Genomic DNA, 23,756 nt, shown 5'->3' with positions numbered 1-23,756 from the left:
AGGGACTGTTTCAGATCTCCCCTGCTCTCCCCACTGGCAGCAGCACCTCTTCATTTCCCTGTGTGCCCTCTGCAGCTTTGAGGGGGCTTATAATGGGTGCTTGCTGGTACTGGCCTCGAAAGGGTTGGAGGAATTTGAAGAGATTTACAGTAGGAAGTGATTGGCCGGTGTTCAGAGGTTTAGAGCAATTTATGGCAAACCTACCTGAAATCTAGGGTGATTTTTTTTTTTAATACATGACCCCCACTGCACCTGGAAGATCAAGCAAGTCAGGTGCTCTACGCATGAGCATTTTGCATATCCTAGCACCCTACAGCCTGTGGGGAGCCATGCAGATGGACGCTTTTACCCTTCGTGTCATTTTAAGAACATATTTGTCCTTTCCAGGAAGAATTAGCAATAATGGCAGGTTCCTTCCTTTAACATCTTCAAAATACTCTCATTCATTATTTTGAGGCCAGAGCATCTTTAGTATGGCATGTTCTCATGCATGTAAATAAAATAGTGTGCTTTCTTTGAATGCATCTGTCACCATGAAGGTAGACTACAGGGGTGGAATTGGAGACAACGCATGGAATTTGTGGAAGAAATGTTTTCCCTTCTTAGACATGCATATTTCTCTGTAAAGCTGTTTTCAGTTAAATGACTGAAGATTTCAAATGATCTCATTGTATTGGAATTGTGTTGCCCTGACAGCAGTTAAAATTCAGTGGGTTGGTAGCTGAGGTTGGTGATTGTTTTCATTGTTCACTGATGTTAATTATCGAGCCTTCTGAAAACAAGTTTTATTAAATGCATTTATTCATTCAACAGGTGTTATTAGGTGCTGACTGAATGTCACTCTCACTCGACAACTCTGTGTGACAAAGTTAATATTTTATTTACACAGACAGGGTAGTACAATATTTAAAAGTAGTTTGGCCTCAGTAATACTAGTGATAACAGGTCAGAAAAGCAACAACAAACTATCTGGTTGCCTTGAAATATGAATTTTAGGAAGATGGCCAAAAAAAAAAAAAAAGGAAAATTCTATCAACTATAATTCATCTATTCAGTATGACCATCATAAACATTTTGAGTGTCACTGGGTGATAGAGATGCCAAAATATCATACTAGTTTCATATGTGTATATATACATATCTACATATACACATACATATATATATATATGTATGTATATATAGTACATATATATGTATATATACATATATATCCACAAACAATTTTAACACCATCAACAAAAGCCTTCATATTCTACTCTCTTAATTTTTTTTTAATACCATGAAGGGCTCAACTGTAAAGAAAACACTTGTTGCTCTTATAGAGAACTTGGGTTTAGTTCCCAGCACCCACTTGGTGGCTCACAACCATCTTTAACTCCTGCTTTGGAGATACTGCACCCTCATGGGCACTGGATACACATGTGGTATATATATATATATACAACAGGCAAAGCACTCACACACGTAAAGAAAATGCCATGAAATATTTCAAACACTTAATAAATACAAAAGGAATATAACAAACACCTACCCACCTGTCATGCGCCTTTAGCTCGTTTTCTTTCCTTTTTAAAATGTATTGCCTTCTTTGTATGTCCATGGGTGTAACACACGCATGCCTGTAAGCATCAGATCCCAAAGACTGGAGTTACACAAGGTTGTGAGCAGCCATGTGTGTGGGTGCCAGGAATTGAACCTGGATTCCCAGGAAGAGCAGCCTGTTCTCTTAAGTACTGAACCATCTTTCCCACTCCTCACATTTTCTTTATAAAAGAAGAGCAGGGTGGGGGTGGGGTGGGGGATGAGGGACTTTCGGGATAGCATTTGAAATGTAAATGAAGAAAATATCTTAAAAAAAAAATTTAAGAAAAAAAAGGAAGAGTTTTGTGAACGTTTTTCTTTACCAACATCTGATCTTTAAGGATACCATTTTAAATGATGTACTTTCGTTTTTAAGAGTGATGGTATTCTATTATTTAATTTTGAGTCTGTAGTTCTGGTTTGCTTGGCTTTGCTATGTAAATCAAGCTGGCCCAGATCGCAGAGATCTGACTGCCTCCTAAGCACTGGGAGTGAAGATGTGCCTCTGTGCTCACCACTACAGTATTTTAATCCTCTCTCATTGGTCATTTAGTGTAGCTCCAGAAGTTTTGCACTGAGTGCTGCTTTTGAAAGAGCCGACTCCTTTTTTCCCTGTGCTTCACTGTCATTCTCCAGTAACTTTAAGTAAGAATCGCAGCATCAGAGTTTAAATTCAACTTAAGTGTATGTCATTATAGTTTCAAAAGCTCATATTTGCTTTAACAGTGAGTTTGAGAACAACATTTTAATAATTCTTACTAATCCAAGTATTACCACTTAAAACAAAGACAAAAATTCAAATTAAAAAGCCAGTTTGATGAATCAAGAATGATGTCTCCTTGATAAGTTTTTACACTGACATTTTTATGATCGTTCTGAGAATTGAACACTTGAAAATTGGTTATAATGTTATTTTTCACGTGGTGATTATATGTCTCAGTATGATTTCAGCCATGCTTAGCAGCAAACACTTTTATTAATAAGGAATTGATGGACTTGCACCGAGTTCTCCTTTTTGTATTTGCTTTATATGAGACTGAGAGTCCAGCGAGTGATATTTTAAGTGACCGTATGCATTTCTGTTCTTTTCTCGGCTTGCTTGCTTCCTGCTTATGGCACGCGTGAAGCAGAAGGCCTCGGGTGATGCTGCTCGGCCCTTTCTTCTGCAGCTCGCAGAGTCAGCCTACAGGTTTGGACTGGGTTCTATTGCTGGAGGTCAGTCATGGCTAAGTGTCACTGTCACTGTTCCTTCGGTCTTCTCTCTCATTCTCCACCTTCTGCTGACCGTGGTTGTTCCCCAAGTCAGTTATCAACCTGCCTGTATCTGTTAGGTGTGGACGAGAGCCAAGGGGGCTTTTCCTAAACGTGGGCATGCTCGGCATCTTACAAGAGATCATTTTTGCTCCCTTCTGTGAGGTTAGCCATTCTTGATATGCTATTAATTTAAACTCTAGTGATATCCTCTTGTCAGAGGACATTAGAATAAAAATTAAAAGTCTGCAAAGGTAGTTTGGTAGATCTATGCATAAAAAAATACTTCTGCCGGGCGTGGTGGCACACACCCTTAATCCCAGCACTCGGGAGGCAGAGGCAGAGGCAGGCGGATTTCTTAGTTCAAGGCCAGCCTGGTCTACAGAGTGAGTTCCAGGACAGCCAGGGCTATACAGAGAAACCCTGTCTCGAAAAACAAACAAACAAAAAACAAAACAAAAACCCTTCTGTTTTCAGTCTTTTCTTTGATTTTTATCCACCTATTTCTTTCACTCAAATTACCTTACTTCTGGCTGAGCTACTGGTATCCCTTCATTTCAGCTGTCGGAGCCACTGCCGTGTATCCTATCGATCTTGTAAAGACTCGAATGCAGAACCAGAGATCAACCGGCTCTTTTGTGGGCGAGCTCATGTATAAAAACAGCTTTGACTGCTTTAAGAAGGTGCTCCGCTACGAAGGCTTCTTTGGACTGTACCGAGGTTAGTGTGGCACCGAGCGGGGCAGTGCGACGTTCGTGCAGATGGAGTGGGAGCCAAGGGTTTGCTTTCCCATCTCAGAGCCTGAAATGAATTAGAGAGCCTGTGTTCAAATGGAAATCCAGCGGATTCTCAATTATTCATGCTAATGGGTGTAGGCTGTAGGCATCTAGGGCATGGCTAATCAAAACAGCCCATAGTCTGAAAGCCATTTATATTGCTCCGTTGTGTTTGATTTCTTAAAATAATAAATTATTTTTATACACTTTTTTTAGTGAGTTTTTGAAAGGCTCCTTGTTTGTGTTGTTAAAGTATTCCACTCCCCATCTACCAGGGAGAGGTACCCTAGGAACAAGACACAGCTTGCTTCAGAGTTTTGAGTCTCCTGGAATGTCCTGTGATCTCCAATCCCGTAGTGTCACTTTCCATGATGCAGTTATTCATGGTCAGCCATGTTCTAAAAATACAGACTAGAAAATTCCAGAAAGGAGCAACTCACGAATTGTGAGTAGTGTACTAGCCTGTGAACTTGCTCATGGTTCTGCTACAAAATACAGCCATTGTTTTGCCTAAGTCTCTTCAGGTCGGTGGCATTGCATCTCCCAGCCACTCCCCTCTTTCCCTCCCATCACCAAGGCATTGTGTCCGCTTGCATTATCTATTATACGAAGAGTGAGGAAATACACTACCCTACTTTGAGAGAGGCCATGCTCATATGCCTTTAATTACTGTACATAGTTATGGTTGTTTTGTTAGTGTTATTGTTGTTTACCTCTTGCTGTGTCATATTTGGAAATTCCATTTTGCCCTGAGTATATACATATAGGGAAGAATGGAACAGCCAACGTTAGGACTGTCAAAGGTCAAGCACCCACTGAGGGTCTTGGAATGAGCCTAGCAGGATGGTGCTAAGACCACTGCATCAGGAAAATCCTGTCAGGCAGGTAACCCAGTGTTTACTGGAGCCTTGCTTGCACCTCATCCTGAATTAGTTGCCTCCTCCGTTCCTGTGAAAGGGTTGGACTCACACATTACAATAGCCACGATGGTCTCTCTGTCCACCTGCTTCTTTGACATGGAAGGTTCATTAAACAGTGTTAACAGGAGCAAGGAATGCCTGTGCCATTGAGCCAACAATCCCACAGACCTTCTATTCTGTTGTCTTCGCCTGAGGAAACATATGCTTACTCCCGACTTCCTGTCTATGCTTGCTTTTTGCAAAGAACAGATTCGTATGTTTTCATAAACTAAAATGTGGAGTTGCTAGGAGCTTCCTGTCGGTCCACTACTGTTTGTCCAGCTACAATTCTTCCCTCCTTTCGTAGTGCTTAGTCTTGGAAAAGAAAATAGTGCTTTGTGCTCCACTGAGGTACAATGAAAGTGACAGCCATGAGAGACCTCTAGACCTCTTCTGCCATCTGCTGACTATAGTCTCCAAAGTGAGCTGAGTTAATGAACAGAAACTGGGAGGCTTAATTCACCTTAGAATCTGGGAGGCTTCCAACTGCAGAGAGGCTCCATTCCACAGGTGCTATTGTGTAGGTAGATAACCCTCATCAAAGGCCTTTTGATCTTTTCTCTCCCTTCTTCCCCTTGCCCCCTGCCTCCTATTACAGTTTTGAAAGTCTTTGACCCCGGGTGATTAATGATGACCCCTGTAGGGTCACCACCTTCCATTTGAAATGCCTTTCCTCTTTGGTTGACAACAACCTTTCAAATAAAATGGCTTCTATGTAGTACAAGGTTAATGTCACAAAGCGTCTTTACAGTAGCTCAGGCAAAAATGACCAGATTACCGACTTCTATGTTTTTGTTTGTTTGTTTTTCTTTTAAGCTTTGAAGCTCTAGTGTGCGTAGATGTCCGAATCTTGGTGTTGCTCCGTGCACCACTTTTGTGGGCTTTCATGGTATTGAAATTAATGGCAAGGATGTCTTACAAGGTTTGAGACCCACCTAGCAGTGTTCAGTTTGCCTGTGTTGATTTGCTTTTAAAGTTTCTGTCCTTTCTCTCTTCAGTGACTACACCTGGCAGGTTCTGATTCCTGGTTATATCTAGGTCTTTCTGTGTGACCTCACCTTTTGACCCCGTGGACAGAGGAGCTCCTGGGGTCCTCGTGTTGAATGACTGACTGGGCTGTAAAGAGCAGTTCATTCCCCTTCAGGATGGAGCTGGGGATGGGTAGAGAAGAGACATGCTCCTTTTCACTTCCAGACCACAGACTGAGCAGGTGTAGAGAAAGAGCTCATTTCAGGTACCAAGAGATAGCTCTCACCTGTTTCCAGCTTCATAAATAGCCATTTATCCAACCTGCTTCGGCTGTGAGAACCCTCAGGGCAGGGGTTGAAGCTGTCTGTCGTGGGGATAAATAGAATGGGAATATACAAAGATTAGCATTGGGACTCACCTATGTTTTCTTCTTCCTGCCGCTTATCTTTGCGAGAGGGTGGATTTTAAAAGAAAAAGGTGACTGCAATAAGACTCTTGTTTAGTTCCTGTCTTTATTTTAGTTCATAAGCAAAGAGATGATAGACATTTATATAGTTAGATGGAAGACAGTATGCCCTGAAAATGCCTTATTCCTTTTCTGGATTGCCAAGGGACTAAGGGAACTCTTGAGTTCACTGTACACAATCATTGAGTGATTGTAAATGTGTGTCATTGGATCAGAGAGAGACCAGTGATACTGGAGGTAACCCAGAGGAAATGCTCACTATTAAAAAGGAAAGCAATTGGGATAAAAAGACAAGTATTTCTGAGACTCGGCCTTTATATGCAAAGTCATTATTATATATATAAAGCAAAGCCTTAAGCAGTTCTATTTGCATTTTTCTTTAAAGGTAAGGTAATTGGCTTTTGAAGTTTCATAATTATAGAGGACAGTGATCAAGTTTAGACTTAGAGAATATAAACTCACTGCTGTAGTACTCTACTGTCAGTAGTTGAAATACTGGAGTATATCTGATTCATAAAGGAGCTATAAAATATTGGGCATTCTCTCACATTTTAGAATTTGCATGAGATAAAAAATTTCTCCATTATATTTTCTAAATAGGATAATTTGAAAATTTGGTACAAATAAGGTTTCTCGCCTATTCGAAACTATCTCTGCAAATGCTCTCCCACACTGCGATGTTTGCTACTTTGACGGTGGCAAGCGCTGTCAAAGGAGGCATTTCTTCACCTTGTGTTTTTATGCCACGCTAAATGCCTCCCTGCTACATCTCCGACATCAAGAACACGGCAAGGTGTCTTTTATTTAGAAGTAGTTCCCATTCGAACCAGAGGGAACAAGCAGTGCTTTAGGACTCATTGGCTTTTTCTTCTTCGACTGGTGGCATCTGTACAGAGTGTGGCATGTTACCAGGCGGTAGTCAGAACACACATCAGAGTCACTGCCCATGGTCACCAGGAAGGCTGAGTGCCAGCGATGGAGTTCAGTGGAGTGCTTTTGAGAGTTGAGAAATCTAATGTTGTGAGCTCGTGAGCACTCATTCTTTGTGCCCAGTGTAGGGTCCTGTAGCTCCATCCCTAGGACCACTGTGGGTTTTTTACACAACTCTCGGTTGCTGGAAAAGATCCCCTTAGGAGTTCCAGGACTCTGACCTCAAACCCCTCTGTAGGGCAGGTGGCTTTCTTTACAAGAAAATGACTCAGGTATTTTTGTAAATTTTGAACATGTCACCCTTAGGCTAAGTAGATAATCCAGGATTCCCCAAAGTCACTCTAAAAATCTTTGTTTCCTCCCCGGTTTCCAGGCCGATTTAACTCACTCAAAGGTGTTTGAGACTTGAATGAATTCCCTGACAGGTCCCTTGATTTGAGGGGACTGCTTGAGTAAGTCAAGTAGCTCATTGGCCTGCAGAGTCTGAGCTGGTCGGAGAGAAACAATTGCTGGGTAGTCATCCATAAGCAAGTGTTCTTAACGTTCCAGAAACAGCTAATTGCTGCTCCTGGACTTACAGCGCCCTCCTCTCTTCTGCAGTGCCCAGGTGGTAACCTGAGGGGCCTCAGCCATGGGGAGAACTTTCAAGACAGCGAATATATTCAAGAGAAAGCAGAGTACATCACAAACATTTCTTAAAGGATTTCTGTTTCTATTGATTGGCAGGAGATTCCGAAAATCTGTTTTTGAAATAAAAAAAAAAAAAAAAAAAAAAAAAAAAAAAAAAAAAAAAAGAAGAAGAAGAAGAAGAAGAAGAAACATTCCAAAAAAGCAAATTAGATAAATTTTATGAGCCATACCTTAATTGGGCTAACTATTTATTGACAAATAAATAATAAAATGAAAATTAATGTCCACAAAATATAAAACATTTTCCAGTCAGCCTGTTGAATCCTGCATGCAAAATTTCAGGATTATTTATTTCAGGATTTTTTTTTTTTTTTTTTTTTTTTTTTTTGTGGTTCAAAGCAGTTATCCTCTATCCTGGCATGTTCTTAAGGTGACATCTAGAGGATGATGGGTTGATATTTCAGGAAGCCATTGATCTGTGTATGTTCTAGAAGAAAGTTGGGGGCCAGCTAGTTGGTTTAAACCATGACTCTTGCTATAGTGTATGGCTGAATCTAGATTCCATGAGGTTCTCATGAGAACCCTCCTTCATACTTAGCTCTTGTGGATAAAAATGAACCCAGAAATCTTCAAGCTAAAAATAAAACCATTGGCATTTTTTCATAACTCTTACTGGCATCATTTAATAGCACGTGCGTATTTGAAGACATCACAGTTCCTCTGTGACCGCCTTGAGCTGTGGGTCCACTCTGGTCCAGCAGAACGTCCATTTTGTGCAGAATGGGCTACCTTGAGTCGAATCTCCCTGCCCTGTTTCTTCACCTTTTCATGTGTGATGTTAAACTCTAGAACTCAGAGGACAGATAATTGATTGTGGGAAACCACGACTGAGCAGAAACCTTGGGCACCCCAAAGCTTAGGGAGCAGAGGCAGCTTATAGCACACACTGAGATGACCCGCACTGGATGGTGAGAAGTTGGTGAAGGCCTGGGAGCCCTGGGTAGGAGCAGTGATGAGCTCAGCAAACTTGGGAGGGTGACAAATTTTGGGAACCTGGAGGAGAGTTTAATGACAAATTTGTTTAAACTAATGAAGCTGTAGTATTTGAGCAGCTGCTGCCCTTGTTCAGATGGAAACAGTTGAAACTTCATAGTTTAGATACTTCCTGGCCAGCATCTGGAAAGTCACTAGAGAACAGAAGAGTGTTTGACACTTGGTAACAGTCTGGGAAGCCCCAGACAAAATAGAACCATCAAAAGATCGGCTTTTTCTTCTAGACCTTTATGGGTGCCATTGCTTTTTATGTTTTAATACTCAGACTCCCAAAAGAATGCTGAACCATAGTGTAGACTGTGGTCAAAACTTCTAATAAAGCATGGGACCCTGGAAACAGGTGTGGAAACCCCAACTACTTCTCGCTCCCCTTTCCTGGCCTCATAATCTAGCCACTGTAGAGTCCCTGCCGGAGAGCCTGTGGAGAAAGGGACTGAGTCTTTGAAACAGGATAGTGTGTTTGGGAAGGTGGAGGAGCCTGCTGCCTGGGGCAGTGTGAGTCAGAAGCAATAGACAATGCTTGGAGGAGGAGGAGGAGGAGGAGGAGGAGGAGGAGGAGGAAGAGGAGGGGGGAGGAAAGAATGCTTGAACTGGTGTGGAGAGAAAGGAATGAGAGTCAAAGCTGTAAGGCAGGCTACATGCAGGGATGGTAGCCAGTGGGGGTTAATCTGATTTTCAAAGCAAGGGGGTGCTCTCTGGGGACTTGGGGACAAGTGTAGTGGCCTCCACAGTGAGGTCAGGAGGGTAAGACAACACAAGAGGGTTGCCACTGGGTTCAAAGGGTTTACGGGTGTCATGTGTATTCATTTTCCCTACCAAATTCCACCCTGCATGCCTTCCTTCTTGTTGTAGGCTGCACCACCTTTCTCAGGGCAGAATGCCCCTGCAATGCTTTTGTTTGAACCTTTAGGTTTTGAGTTTCTTCCTTATTAGAGCCCCTGTTGCTTTGATGGACCTGCCTGACTTGTGTAGCATGGTTAGAAGAACACTTGCGTTGGCCACAGCTTCCATGCTTGATCAGCCCAACCACTGATCACTCACTGGCTTCTCCAGAGAGCCTGGTACTCATGACCCATCGGCAGAGTAGGAGGTGTGACGCCACCCACCCGGTGTTGTTGCACGAAGGGCTTCCTCTATAAAGGTTGAACAGTATGGTTACTAGAGAGGAAAGCTAAATATGAAAGGCTTAGATAGAACCTGCTGTGAGACTTGATACTGAACATGAAAAACCATGGGCGGATTGCTGCAGACAGTGCTGTGGAACAGGCTTCTTACTTAGCCTCTGTGTGGAGTCTGTCTCCCATGAAGAAAGAGGATGGAGAATAAATGTTCGGTGTTGTTATGATAGTACTGATAATGATGATTGAAGTCCACCTCTGAAGCATTTACTGTGTGCTTGGCAGTAATGAAGATTTGTATAAACTCATTTTTATCCTCATAACTACCCTAAGAAAGGGTAACTATGATCTTTCCCATGAAGGAAGGGATAAAATCAAAGGTTCAGAAAGATAAGCTTACCCTCAGACAACTTCACAGCCAATAAATAACAGTTGGAAGCTAAACCTTACAGTGGGAGCTTCAGACCCATGGCCCCAGTCACATGGCTCCTCTGTCACCCAGGAGAAGCTACACTTTAAACAATTGCTTACCAGCAGAGGTCAAGAAGTGCTTAAATATTTAAATAAAAGATTTTACTTTAACATAAAATAAACAATTGAAGATTTGTCTTATTCCTGCACTATTTTTGTAGGTGGGGGCAGCTAGACACTCAGTCCAGGTGTCCCTGTTTAAGGCGAGCTCCTCCAAGGGCAGGCATGGTGTCCTGTGGGTAGTACTGTATTCCTTACCTACCTCTGAGTGAAAAGCGTTCTTCAGCCGGGATCGCCTCTTAGAAATCGGAAGCAGTGCAAGGCTGCAGCTTGAAAAGGAGGAGAGAAGCGCCCTCTTCGGAACATGTAAACACGAAGAGGTGCTTGTGCTTTGTAAACGTTTGTTCTCTGGATTATCCAAATAAACAGCAGCTAGCGTTGGTGTTTTACCAATGGGGAGCTCGACTTTGAGGCCAAATGTTATAATGGTATCTCAACCAGCAAGAGGTACAAACCCAGAATTGCAACCCAGATCTCTCTTTCTCTTTAAGGTTTGTGCCTCAGTATTCAGCTGCTACTAACTGTGTGGAATAAACAAACTTTAGTTGGGCTTGGATTGACAAGAAGTTTTTTTTCCCCAGTCTTGGCCAACTCTGAGATGCTTAAGAATTGCATAATATTTTGGAAGTATTCATGAAAATCTCTTTGGCACATGACTGTGGAGTTGGTCTCTAGTTGAGCACGATGTTCACAGGAACCTCCTTTTGGGGTGCTGTGTGAAGCTCAGGCTCCCGGGGAGGGCTCAGTGTCCTCGCCTCTAGCTCAGTTCTCATTGGCCTCTTTAAGGGAGAAGAAACTGTGTGAATTATATTTTCAGCCCGTGAAATTTGAAGAGAAAGCACTGCATTAATTCTGTGCCTTGTAAATCTTTTCTCGCATTAGCAGCCTTCTGGTAAAATGTGCCAAGGAAGAATTGCCATGTGTGCCGATGGAGCTAAACGAAAAAGAGAAGATTAGAGAAGTAACCACACTAATAAATTTCATCTGAGGCGACTGGAAAATGGACTGCTGTTTTGTCAAGTTAGAAACAACACACACACACACACACACACACACACACACACACACACACACACAGATCCCGTTTCTGTTCGGAGTGGTTTAAAATGAATTTCTGAGGGACCACCAGAGACATATTATTAGAAACCTGCTTTTTCTGCTGAGCTACCCAGATGTCAAGCACATCTGTTCTTGAGCTTTAAGTGTGGCTGTGATGAGGTGCTGTAACTGGGATGTCAGCTGGAGGCTTGCTAAGCCATCCTCTGCTCCTTCTCTGGGAACCACGCAGAAGCGGAGTTATTGGAATCTCCACCCCTGGGCTTTTCACAGTCTGGCACTTTATGATTCCTTCAGGAGACCTTTGCTCAGAGCTGATAGTGGCCAGGCCCGTTTGTAGCCTCTTATGATAACCCAGAATCACCAGTACTTTCCAGTGGAGTCATAGGAGAGTTAAGCGCAAGAATGGCAAGACTGGTTCCTTCCTGTTGCCTTGCTGAGCACCAGAACCCGTCCCAGGTCTTAGGGGTGGACGTGTAGCTTGTTTGTTTGTTTGTTTGTTTGTTTTGCTGGAGGTCTTCATTTAAAGGGAAGCTTGTGATCTCTGACTATTACTCTTTTTTTTTTTTTTTTTTACTACCTCTGGCCTTGACAGATATCTCCAACTGCCGCTAGAACTTCTTACTTCTTACACCTCACTCTTCATCTTAAAAGGCACCCCATGTGTCTGCAGAATTTGGTCCATGCTCCTTAGCGCCAATGTGTGAAGCAGTGTGCTACCTGCCCAGGTGAACTGTGCTGCCAATCCAGCAGTCAGGGGACCTGCAGCTCCTTGGAAGTCAGCCTCATTTTCTTCATGGTTTAAGAGATGATGATGATGACAAGGTGGAGGTGGAGGAGGAGGGGGAGGACCATGATGGTGGTGCTGTTGCACTGGGAAAGATTATCGTGTGAATTAATTGTATTAATTTATGTAAAACACCAGATGTAATACCTGGTGTGCAGTGAATGCCATAAACAGCACCATTGTTATTAGATCTGTGATTCCTCCACCATCTCCAGTTATCTCGCTGACTCTGAAAGGACCCAGATCTTGATATTTTGCATGTGTACTTTGGTAGACAAGTAGGCCTTTCTGTAAACTGAGATTTTTCACCCCAAGAAGCCACCCATCTCATTTGTGTTCTTCCCGGTTCATTCTATCAGACACAAGCAAAAAGTATTGGGAGATAGTTGCTCCACAAATACATATTTTTGCTCTATTTTTAGTCTTAAATTGAGATTTTCTGTTTTGTGTTTTGATGTTCAAAATGTGTCACTATATTTATAGCAAGAAGGACAAATTTCAGTCTGCTTCAAGGCTGACTGAAGTGACTGTAGGTAATACAACAGCCATTTGAGTCTAGCTGGGTTGTATTAGTCACTTAAAAGAACCATACGGACAAGGGGTAATCATTTTAATCACAGTGTGTTCAGGTTTGCTGTACAATTTAATGATGAGAAAAAAATACATGGAGCAAATAAATATTTAAACTTGGGGAGGGGTGGCTTGAATGAAAGAAGATAGTAAGATAGTAAGAATTAGCTTAAATGGCATTTGCCTATGTTTTCATAGGAGAAATTAATATATCACTGGGTGGTAACAGAGCCTTTCGTGGAATTGGAAGTTGCTTCTTCAGAGGCTGATAAACAAGTGCACCATAGACAAAGTGCTTGCTTGCATAGGGCATGAGCAGCAGCCTGTGTTCTCTTCCCACTCCCTCCTGTGCTGCTGTGCCTCATCTAGACTGTAGAGAGCCCAGCATCCCCCAAAGTAGCAAGTACGGGGGAGAGAGAGACTTCTAGTGCACATGAGAGCAGCTGCCTTAGGGATTTATTGTTGGGAAGAGACACTATGACCAATGCAGCTCTTAGAAAGACAAACATTTAACTGGGGATGGCTTACAGTTCCAGAAGTTTAGTCCATTATCATCATGGTGGGAAGCATGGAATCATGCAAGCAGACATGGTGCTGGAGGCACTGAGAGTTCTACATCTTGATCCAAAAGGAGCAAGGAGAAGACTCTAAGTCTACAGTGGGTAAAGCTTAAGTGTAGAGACCTCAAAGCTCCTACACCAGTGACACACTTTGTCCCACATGGCCACACTGCTTGATAGTGACACTTCCTATGGGCCAAGCATTCAAACACATGAGTCTATTTAAATCACCACACTGAGTAAAGGCAACTCTCCCAGCAAGTCAAGGACAGCAGTTAGCCTGAAGCCTGCCTGGCCCCGGGGCTCAGAAGGTGGTGGCTGTCTCTCAATCATCAAGGTTCTTGGTTATTTTTACACTGTTTTCTCCTCTTCCCATATTTTGTACACCACAGTCTCTTCACTGCCCCAACTGGGTTCCTTTGCTTATTATAGTCTCTGCCTCCTTGTGACCTTAGTACCTGCCTAGCATCCAGCCGGCCATTTTCCCTGTGCCATTTGAGGCAGCCTTTCATTTTTCTGCCCCTTTGCAAATTGGGGTGCATTACTTCGAGAACAGTGAGTCCTGTTTCTGGAGAGAGCTCCTTGATGGCCCGGTTCCCATTCACAGAGGTCAGGTTGCTAAGTCACTGGCTGCTTAGCTCTTCGTAGCCTGCATATTATCCTCTTAGCAGAAACCCCAGGAATAGAGTAAGATCTGAAAAATGTAGCCGTGTGGAGACTGTGTTAGAAATTCAAAGGCCGAGGGACCCCAGCAGGTGATGTCAGGGAACCGCAGAGGCTGGGTGGGAGATACTTATCAATGCCATGGCAGTTGAGTGGTGCCCACTAGAATAAGCTCTTGACTAGAAAGAACTTAGGGTTGACATCAGCTCACCATTTACCAAACACATGACATTAACCCCTGCAAATCCTAGTTTCCTCTCTCTAGGGGTGCTTATGGGGATTAAACGGGATAATAGAGACTTCAAATGGTGCCCCGCACATAGTGTGTCTTCAGTTTTCAATAATGTCAGCATCCTCATCGTTTACTTCCACAGTGAAATGGACTTCCTTTCCTTTTTCCTAAAACATGGCGTTATTATGGGGTGTTTAGTTCTTACCATCCCTTTTATATTGCCATGAGCTCAAAAAGAGGCTTATTTCTACTGTGAGAATGCCAGTGAAAACGTAAAATGAAAGCCAACACAGGGCACTGGTCTGTTGATGTCTGCCATGGGGTAGGGTTGGTACCTTCGAGATTGAATACATAGATTCTGTCTAAAGAATTGAGTGTCACCTGTCTTTAAACAGACATGACAAAGAGGCCCAAGGCTGTCAGATGTGTCATTCTGTCTTGGCAAAGAACTTAGATGGATTTTGTTTAAAAACTTGGGCTATTCAATCAAGCACATGCATAGGCCACAGGAACCATCCAGCCCCCAGGAAGCAAGCTCTGGCCTCAGGCCATGCCTTTAAGGATGGACACAGTAATATTCGTCCCCTAAGAAGAGGATGCAAATGGAGTTGATGTGTGCAACTTGTGGACTAAGGTGAACACGAAGCTCTTCTTAAGAAGAGAAGAAAGAAGCAGGCTGCAGGGCACCTAGGTGTGTTTCCAAGAGAAGGCTGATCTTTGATTTTTTTTTTTACTTATTTATTTTCTTAGAAAGAACAAATAAAAAGAGCTTGATTTTTGGTTTAGAAATGCAGAGCTACCCAGTCTTATTGACTATAATGTCAAAGGCATTACCTTCCCAAGCTGGGAATCCTGCATGTGGTCCCAACAGAATTCTTCATGTATTTCCTCAAACATCTTATTTTGGCTTCCTCAGTTCAGCCCAGTTGTTCGTGCTGTAAAGAACTGCAGCGACTGTAGTGTGTCCCAATGTCCTTTTCCCAGCTGTACACACACACACACACACACACACACACACACACACACGTGCGCGCACGTTATACTGTCTCTACAAAGCTAGAGTAGTTTTTTAAAACTATAAATTTGCCAGGCATAGTGGCAGGCACCTTTAGTCCCAGCACTTGTGAGAAAGAGGCAGGCAGATCTCCATGGATTGAAGGCCAGCCTGTCCTGCATAGAGTTTAGAGCCATGCAGAGCTACATAGTGAAAGCCTGTAAAGGACGAGAGAAGGAAAAATGTGTGTGTGTACACGTCTGTACATACATACATACACACATACATACATACGTGCTTCTCACCTAACAGAATGAGTAGGCAGTGTCTCCTGGCCTCTGATGTAAGCAGCAGCTGGTGGCCACCTGTGCCCCCCTCCTCTCACCGCCTCCTTGTGGAGACCCACGTTCTTCTCATTTCTAGAGCACAGGGCTTCCTCTCCCTTGTTTTCCATACCTGCTGTATTCACCTCCGGTTGTCAAGTTCCAGAAAGTTCCTTTGTAATATCAAGGCCCTGTATATTTGTTGGTGCTCATCACTGAATGACTGCACAGTGAGCATTTAGCAGGTCTGAGAAAGGTGTTGGGAGGAGAGGGGAAGGAGCAGACTCCGTGAGATAATGAGGTTTCCTGTATTACTAACACTGCTGACTTACCCAATGTGCAAATGGTCCGGAATGTGGAAGGGAATTTACTCGGGGCTGATGTGGCTTATTAGAAGTCGGTTCTTAAATTCCGTCACAAGTGTTCTCATTAAAGGTAATAGCAGAAAATTGCAGCAGAGATTGCCCCAGTTTTCAAGTGGTGATCCCCTCAACAGAGCTGTTGATTTGTGTAGTTAATGCTAATTTATTTAATACACTTCTGCTTCTTGTTGATTTTTAGGTTTGCTGCCACAGTTACTGGGAGTCGCCCCGGAGAAGGCCATAAAACTTACAGTAAGTCTTTGAATTGGGGCTTCTTATTAAGGAAATTTACACAGACGCAACAGTCTAGCAGGTATTCTTCTAGGATGCAGCAGGTTTGTGGTCCTTCCACCATGCTAATGAATTTGAGGGTCGGAACGATCAGCACACAGAGGTTCTCCTTGTTCTCCATGTAGCATTTAACATCCTAAAATGTAGTCCTGAGCAGAGAGATGATTACAGGTGGCTGCTATCATGACTTCTCATCCTAGCAGCAGCGTCAGTGACGTTCCTACAGAACCTACCATAGCAGGCACTTGATAGTCAGCTCAAGATGGGATTCATTGAGTCCGCACAGTAAGTGGGGCTGATAGGATTCAAGCAGCCTACACTCTCAGTCTCATGATTCACGAGTCAGAGACCCACAATGCTGAGTCAGGCTTGGGGACTGGTGACTGTGTCTTCCTGCTCTTATTCTCCATGCTGATGGAGTGCATGGTTAGGGTTTGTCCTCGGAGCATTCTAAGCCAAGGAAGGAGAGCTCTGGTTTCTAGCTGAAGTTTGCCCATCAGTGAGCTCACCTGCAGGTGGTCGGTACCCACTTTTAGTGTCTCTGGAGTGCATAAATCCTACATACACATCCATAAGGCCCAGAGCCCTAGAGAGTTAAACTCTGGTTTTTAGATAGGACCGTGTAGTCTTGGTCCCTGAAATGCTTCTGGTGGCACTTTATGGCATGACTGTGACATACCTAATCTCTGGCCCGGACCTGCCCAAGCGGTATAATCGTTGTTTCTTAAAATTGCTTATAGTACTTCCTCATCCAGAGACTATGATACTCAGCAAATATCTGTAAGTGTAGGACAGAGGGTTTTGGCTCGTTCTGGAGCTGGAATTACAGACAATTAGAAGGAACTTGAAATGGGTGCTGGGCATTCAACTGGAGTCTTCTAAAAGAGCGTAAGACACTGTTAATTGCTGAGCCATCTCTCTCTGGCCCTCTGAGGAAGGTTTAGATACTAAATATCTACTAAGCTGAAAAGAAAAAGGAAAAAAAAATAAAACCACTCAGCAGCCTAAATTTGTGTCAGTGAGGAGTGCTATTTTAAATTAAATGCTGTTAAAAGATTTACTATGACTTTAATTCCAACTTATAAGACATTTTTTAATTTATAGAATGTATGTTTTCATCTGCACTATCAATGTCTAGCTTTTCCTTCTACTATAATTGCAGGGCATCTGTAAATTTTTGCTTCTCTAGGCCATTTTTCTTTGAATTTATATCTATGTGATTATAAAATATAAATTAAAAACTACCTGTACACTATTAAGAGTATTTCTTAGATTATTTGAAGATCCATTAATTTAGGCAAACAGCTGAGAAAAAGTAACGTATATTGACAGATGTATATTTATATGTGTTTAATGATTTTCTTTATAGTTTTCATCTGCTTCTATAAATATTTCTCTTTAAGGTGAACGATTTTGTGAGAGATAAATTTATGCACAAAGATGGCTCCGTCCCACTTTTGGCAGAGATTTTTGCTGGAGGCTGTGTAAGTACCTTTTCTCGATTTCTTTCTGTATTGGAAAGCCGTTCTTCATTTATGTATCACTGCCGTGAACAGCAAGTGGATACTAAGACTTCTCTTTGACCGCAGATCCTGTGCAAGGCCAGTGTTTCCTAGACAGGCTGTGGTTCCTGAGGTAAAGGGTGAACTGCTGATCTTTCTCCCTCTTCTTCATTCATGCCTGTTAACATTTCTCACTGCTTGGAGTCAGCTCTGCCCTCAGCTTATCTTGCCAAGGACATGTTTGGCCCCTGAAAGACCTTTTACCACCCCTTCCTGAATTTTCTTCGTAGCATCTTGTTTCCTGTGGCATCCTCTGCTGGGTCACGCAGGAAAGTCTGTGGCTTGCGCTCAGCCTCTCCAGCTCTCTGCTTTGCTCTGTCTTGATAGTGGCCTCGAACATTCCAGCATCAATGCTTTTGGGAGAGAGGCTGAGAAACAGCTGGCCAAGGGTGTTCCGCCTTGTCAGAAACGTGTGGACTGATGGCTTTGGGCTATGGGTGAGCAACCTGCATCTTGGTCTAAAGCTCAAAAGAGCATTGTCTGCCTCTGGACCGTGGGCCGGTTTGTCCATGTGAATGCAACTACTTCAGGAAAATTAACTCTTGTACAAAAGGCTGGAGCCATTTAACGATAAGGTTCACTAAGTAAACAGACTTTGATCACCCAGGCAATACAGTATCAATATATCCACCCACTAACCTTAAGTAACTTTTCATATAAGAAAACATGAGGTCACATTTTTCTTTCTTTCTTTCTTCCTTTTTTTTTTTATTGGCCTGGTCAGGCAGCAAATGCACACATATTATTTTTCTTTTTCTCCTTGAAAATCATTGAGTGTAGAAGTTGGGCCAACACCTGAAATGCTTGTGTGGAAAAGGCACACGGGCCTGCCTCATGTTGAATGTAGGAGCTGCCAGGAGTCCTTGTTCCTGGTGACTTCAAGAGAGGATGGAATTTGACTGCTGCCTGACTCTTTGTTTGATCACTGACCTGTCAGAAGTGGCCAGGTAGGGTCCCGTGTTCTGTAACTCTAGGAGCATTGAGGATGGAGAAGGGGACCTTTATTTCCTCAATGCAAAGGATGCACGGTCATCATCAGAGGGTTCAGAAGTCCTTTCTGTTAAGTAGTCTTCACTGCAAGCAACACTGCCTTCGCCATTCCACTAGCAAGGAGTTCTATTTTTAATTAATTAACTAATTAATTAATGTGTGTGTTTGTGAATGTGTATTAAGTGTGTGCTTGCCCAAGTAAAGAATTAATATTTTCTGGAGCTAGAGTTAGTTGTGAGTGGCCTGAGGTGGTTGCTGGAAACTGCACTGGGCCCCTCTGGAAGGGCAGTCACTATCTGTGTTTACCTACTGAGCCACTCACCCGTCCAGCTCGCTTTCTAACATTTAAATAGGTGCTTCTGTGGGTTGGATCTAGCACAGTCCTTCGGAATGTTGCAATGAGCCTAAGACATTGAATAGATGTCTGTCTCCTGAGGCTGAGCCTAGCCTAGTCCTTGAATGTGTTGCAAAGAGTCTTGCCTGGCATAGCAGGGTACTTAGGTCAGGAAAAGATGGAGGTTTTATTTTATATTTTATAGATTACAGTTTTAAACTTCGTAGACACGTGATATTAGAGTTATGTAAGAATTTAAAATGTGAAATTGCTTCTATGACTCCAGTCAGGCCACATCATGGCACAGAGCATGGAGGTGTATTTTTTCCCTAATGCCTGTGCATGCGTTTGGAGGCTGAGGAGATTGGCTGTGGCATGCATTCATTGTCAAGGTGCCCTCTGTAGGTGGTCTTGTTTGCAAGTATGGTGGCCCATTTCAAACACAGAGCACTGATTGGCATCACAAGTGGTGCCTAGCTATTGTAAAGAGACGCACCCCCTTTCAAGCTTGATCTAAACACAGGCTTAAGATTGGAGCCACTTGGGTTTTACAGCTACTTAAAATATCTGTGAAATGAGGTTTGCCATCCTTTACCTCAAAGGCGGCCCTCTGAAGTTCATCTCTGGTTTTGCGTCCCTCCCCACACTAGTCAAGGCTTTAAGAAGAGTTTTAAGTTCAGTTAAGCAGTCATGTAGGGAGCAAAGATCCCAGGAGAGAGTAAAATGGATGTTTGTGTGCCTCTGTGTGTGTGTGTGTGTGTGTGTGTGTGTGTGTGTTGTGTGTGTGTGTCTGTCTGTCTGTCTGTCTGTCTGTGAGAGTGTATGTGTCTATGTGTGTATGTTATAACAGTATCTCTCCTATCCTTTTTTGAGGTCTCTCCCTTTCAGAGCTGGTGTATATCACAGAATAAAGTCCTGAGTTCTATGGGCTGGTCTGTGTGATTAGGAACACAAAGGGTTCTGTGACCTCGTGTCACATGAGCAGTTTCTTGCTTTAGCTCAGCCAAGCATCACTGGGCGTTGACTTTTAAGTCCCTTGGAGCTCAGTGTGCTGCGTGCGTTATTGCTGAGTGTTAGCACACATGGCTGACTTTTCCCTCACGTCAACCAAAGCTGTCCATTCCTTTGAACAAAGCCGTCTCTGGTTTACAATGGTTTTGCCAACGGGGAAAATACGCAAAGATCGTTGGCTTGTAACCTACCGCTCCATAGTGCTTGGCTGATCTCATTTATTTACTCATTTTAGAAGAATGAACTGGTTGGCCATTTGGAGGGAGACGGTCATCAGCATTTCAATAAAACGTATCCTATTCCTTGTTATTTTCATAAAATAGCATTTTGTAAAGCTGGTTCACATGAAAGGGCAAAGGTGAAACTTTTCTTTAGTTAAAAATAAATTTTAAATGTCTTACTGAGATTAGTTCTAGTATAGAATCCTGCCTAAATTTTTGACTTTAGTTTTCTAAGCATTTTTTAAAAAATAGATCAACAGTGAATGGTAGTGATATTTTCACCATAATCTGTAACTCAACTAGATGCTAAGAGTGGAGTTTATAAACTCTTACATCAGAAAGAAATCTTTGTGGTGGTGTTCTGATTTTTAAATTAGACTCACTGATGCAAGAATTCTGAGAGAAACTTGGGCCCCCTGGTTCCCCTTGAACAACATATATACACATTCTCTTTCCAGCCTTTCCCTTGTTGGTCACCACTCCTTCTGTAAAACAGTGTGTGCGGCTGATAACCTGCAAGGGATATAGTATTGGTAAACTTGGTAGAGGAAAAGGCATGTGACCACAGCCCTGCCAGCAACTCCAAAAATTCACCTGCCAGCTCTGGGTATACCGTGAGCCTTCTTCCTGTAGCTCTACCAAAATAAAGAAGTCTCTTCTATGCATCCAGATGAATAAAGGATTAAAGTCTAGGTGAGGCGTGTGAGCAGCCTGAGATCTTCTGCTCCTTTGATCTTATTAAATACCAGGTAAGGAAAGCCAAATGCGGTCCTAGGATTGTTTTTAAGAAAGTATCTCACATGAAAATCTAATACTCGCCAGAAAAACTGTATCAACACCTTTGATTTTACAGACTCATTCTTAGTTTAAAATATATATGGCTATCTATCTATCTATCTCTATACCTATATCTATCTATCTATATCTATCTATCTATATATTTCTATGTCAGTAGAAAATAAATTCTGTCATAGTTTTTGTAAAGGCAGTGGTTGCACTTGCGGTATTATAGTCTGGGTATTTCCCTGTTGTGGTGCACTCACGTGCATGCATACGTACGTGAGTGCATGCGATGGCTTGAGTTTGTCATCATTCATGGGAAAAGTCATTGATAAGATGACAACACTTGTTCTGAAAATGACAGGTAAAGATAGCACTGCCAGGGCTATTGAGGTGGCTCAGTGGCTAAAATACTGGTCACGCCAGTGTGAGGACCAGAGCTGTCATCTGAGACATCCATGTAAAAGCCAACTGGGAGCAGTGGATTTCCTGTGATCTCAGCTTATTGGAAACAGAGCCAGGAATTCTCCAAAGCCAGCCGCCAGCCAGACCAGCTGAAACTAGCCAAAGACTCAGCCTTGGTAAGAAAGGGACAACAAGACTAAGGAAGGCACTGGACTTCTATGTCAGGCCTCCACATTGCATGTGCACTTAACTCTTGTAACTGCACACAGATGTGCCTGTGTGTGCATCTGCAGACGACAGGAGAGCATGATTGGAAAGGTAGGAGCTGTAATCTAGTTACTCTCTCTGGCAAAGGTCAGGCCCATGCTATTCCTGCTTGTATTTCTACTTTCTTTTTCTTCTGTGGTTCTAGGGAAGGATAAGCCGAGGGCCTTGCGTCTTGGTGTGCAAGCCCTGAACTGTATCTCACAACCTCGTTTTTTTCCCCCGTAACTTTAATTTACAAACAAGTTCTCATTAAGTTCCCGAGACAGACCTTGAACTCAGGCTGTAGTCTAGGCAGATCTTGAACTTGTCTCCCTCCTCCTTTGGCCTACTGAGTACCTTGGATTATAGCCCTGTGCAATTGGACCCAGCTTCTGTATTCTCACTGTGATGGTAATTCTCATATGTTTGTGATTTTTGAATCTGCTTGTGTAGATGTGTATTAGTTGTTTTTGCTGCTCTTTCTTTGACATAGGGTCTGGCTGTGTAACCCAAACTGGACTGGCAACTCAAGGTCTCCTTGCTTCAGTCCTTGAGTTCTGAGATTACATATGTATATCACCATGCTGGGCATATACTTATTTTTACGCGTGCATGTGTGTGTGTGTGTGTGTGTGTGTGTGTGTGTGTGTGTGTGTGTGTGTGTCTGTGTGTCTGTGTGTGTCTGTGTATGTGTGTATGTGTGTGCACATTCATGTGAAGGTCACAGCAACTGGCTCTCGCTCTTTCCACCACATGTCTTCCAGTCATCAAACTTTGGCTGTCAAGCTTGGCAGCTAGTTAGTGCCTTAACCCCTTAACCCTTTCAGGGATATCCTAGAAACCGTTTACATTTGTTGTTGTTATTTTATTTGTTTTTATTTTATCTGCATGTATGTCTGTGGAACAGCTGTGTTCCTGGTGCCTGAGGCACCTAACAGAAAGTGTCCAATCCCCTGGGAATAGGAAACCACCAGGTGGGGATCAAACCTGCATCCTTGGTAAAAGTAGCTGGTGTTTTTAACAGCTGAGCTGGCTCCCTGGGCTCCAGAACCCCGGGTGCTATCTTTAAGGCACACCTGTGTCACTCATCATTTTTACATCACATTTAGTTGATATTCATGTTTATTTTGAAAAAACAGGTGGGAAACACAAAGATATGAACCTATGTATGAGTCTCTTTTATGGTAAAATGGCAAACTCAGAAGTGCCACGGGAGGTCCTTCTGTAGCTGTCTCGTGGCCTTCTCTCCCTCCTTCCCTGAGGCTATCATTATCTTGAGTTAGGTAACTCTTCGCTGTAAGGCTTCTTCTATCTATTCTATGCTACATCCGAGTGTATCCCTGAGAAATGTAAACGTTTGCTTTTGAATGCTGTGCTCAGGACTAGTGCTCCAGGAGCACCCCATGCTGTCCATCAGGGCCTTTCCATCAGGGCCTTGCTTGTCAGCAAAGAGCAGAAAATGGGATCATTACCTCCCCATGTTTGTATTTACAGACTTGTTACATTGAGGTTCCTATAGTTAGGACAGTGTGTTGTGGCTAATTAACCAACAGAAGGTTTCTAACCAAGACTGCAGTATTTCCTTCAGAGTCTTATAATGTTAACTTACATCCAATGCTGGGTAAACTCAAAATGTCAATGCTTCCTGCCACAGGTGTCCTCTCCTTTTGCCTTACTGTAGGTGCTTCCTCTCTTCCTGTTCCTTTTTCGTTCTCTCCTTCTCTCCCACCATCGCTCTTGTCATTTTCAAGAGATCTTTCTATTTGATGTTTGTATTTCTCATAACTTCTCTGTATTTTGTGTGTCTCTCCTCTTGCCACATAATAGACAAGCCTTCTACTCATTAACATATTCCAATGATCTCAGATAATACATGACAACTTGCCATCAGGTGCTTATTAAATATTTGATAAAGGAAACAGTTTTTAAGTCAAAACTGCTCTTCAAAGTGATTTTCATTGCCAGACCAGACGATATAGGCCTGTAATTGTAGCTTCTTGCTTGAGGAAGGAGAATTAGTTGCTGGGCTAAGACTTACCTGGCCTACAGAGTGAGTTCAAGACCAGGATGAATAACTTGGTGAGACTCTGTCTCAAAATTAA

At 42.8% G+C, this 23,756-nt stretch overlaps 1 protein-coding gene across 5 annotated transcripts in view; it reads left to right on the top strand.

Annotated features, from left to right (window-relative positions):
• Positions 1-23,756, top strand: part of Slc25a13 (solute carrier family 25 (mitochondrial carrier, adenine nucleotide translocator), member 13) — a 176,087-nt gene that overhangs the window by 104,569 nt on the left and 47,762 nt on the right. For 3 of the 5 annotated variants that reach the window (NM_015829.3, XM_006505136.4, XM_006505137.4), the window contains exons 10-13: positions 2,712-2,799; positions 3,397-3,555; positions 16,014-16,066; positions 17,509-17,589. In NM_015829.3, coding sequence (NP_056644.1) covers positions 2,712-2,799; positions 3,397-3,555; positions 16,014-16,066; positions 17,509-17,589 — 381 coding nt within the window. The remainder of the gene's footprint in view (positions 1-2,711; positions 2,800-3,396; positions 3,556-16,013; positions 16,067-17,508; positions 17,590-23,756) is intronic. The other 2 variants (NM_001177572.1, XM_030255494.1) reach the window with 1 other exon arrangement.

Source organism: Mus musculus, chromosome 6 (genome assembly GCF_000001635.26).
Source record: "Mus musculus strain C57BL/6J chromosome 6, GRCm38.p6 C57BL/6J".
NCBI classification, from domain to species: Eukaryota; Metazoa; Chordata; class Mammalia; order Rodentia; family Muridae; genus Mus; species Mus musculus.
The sequence above is the reverse complement of the archived record's forward strand: the minus strand, read 5'-3'. Positions and strand labels throughout refer to the sequence as shown.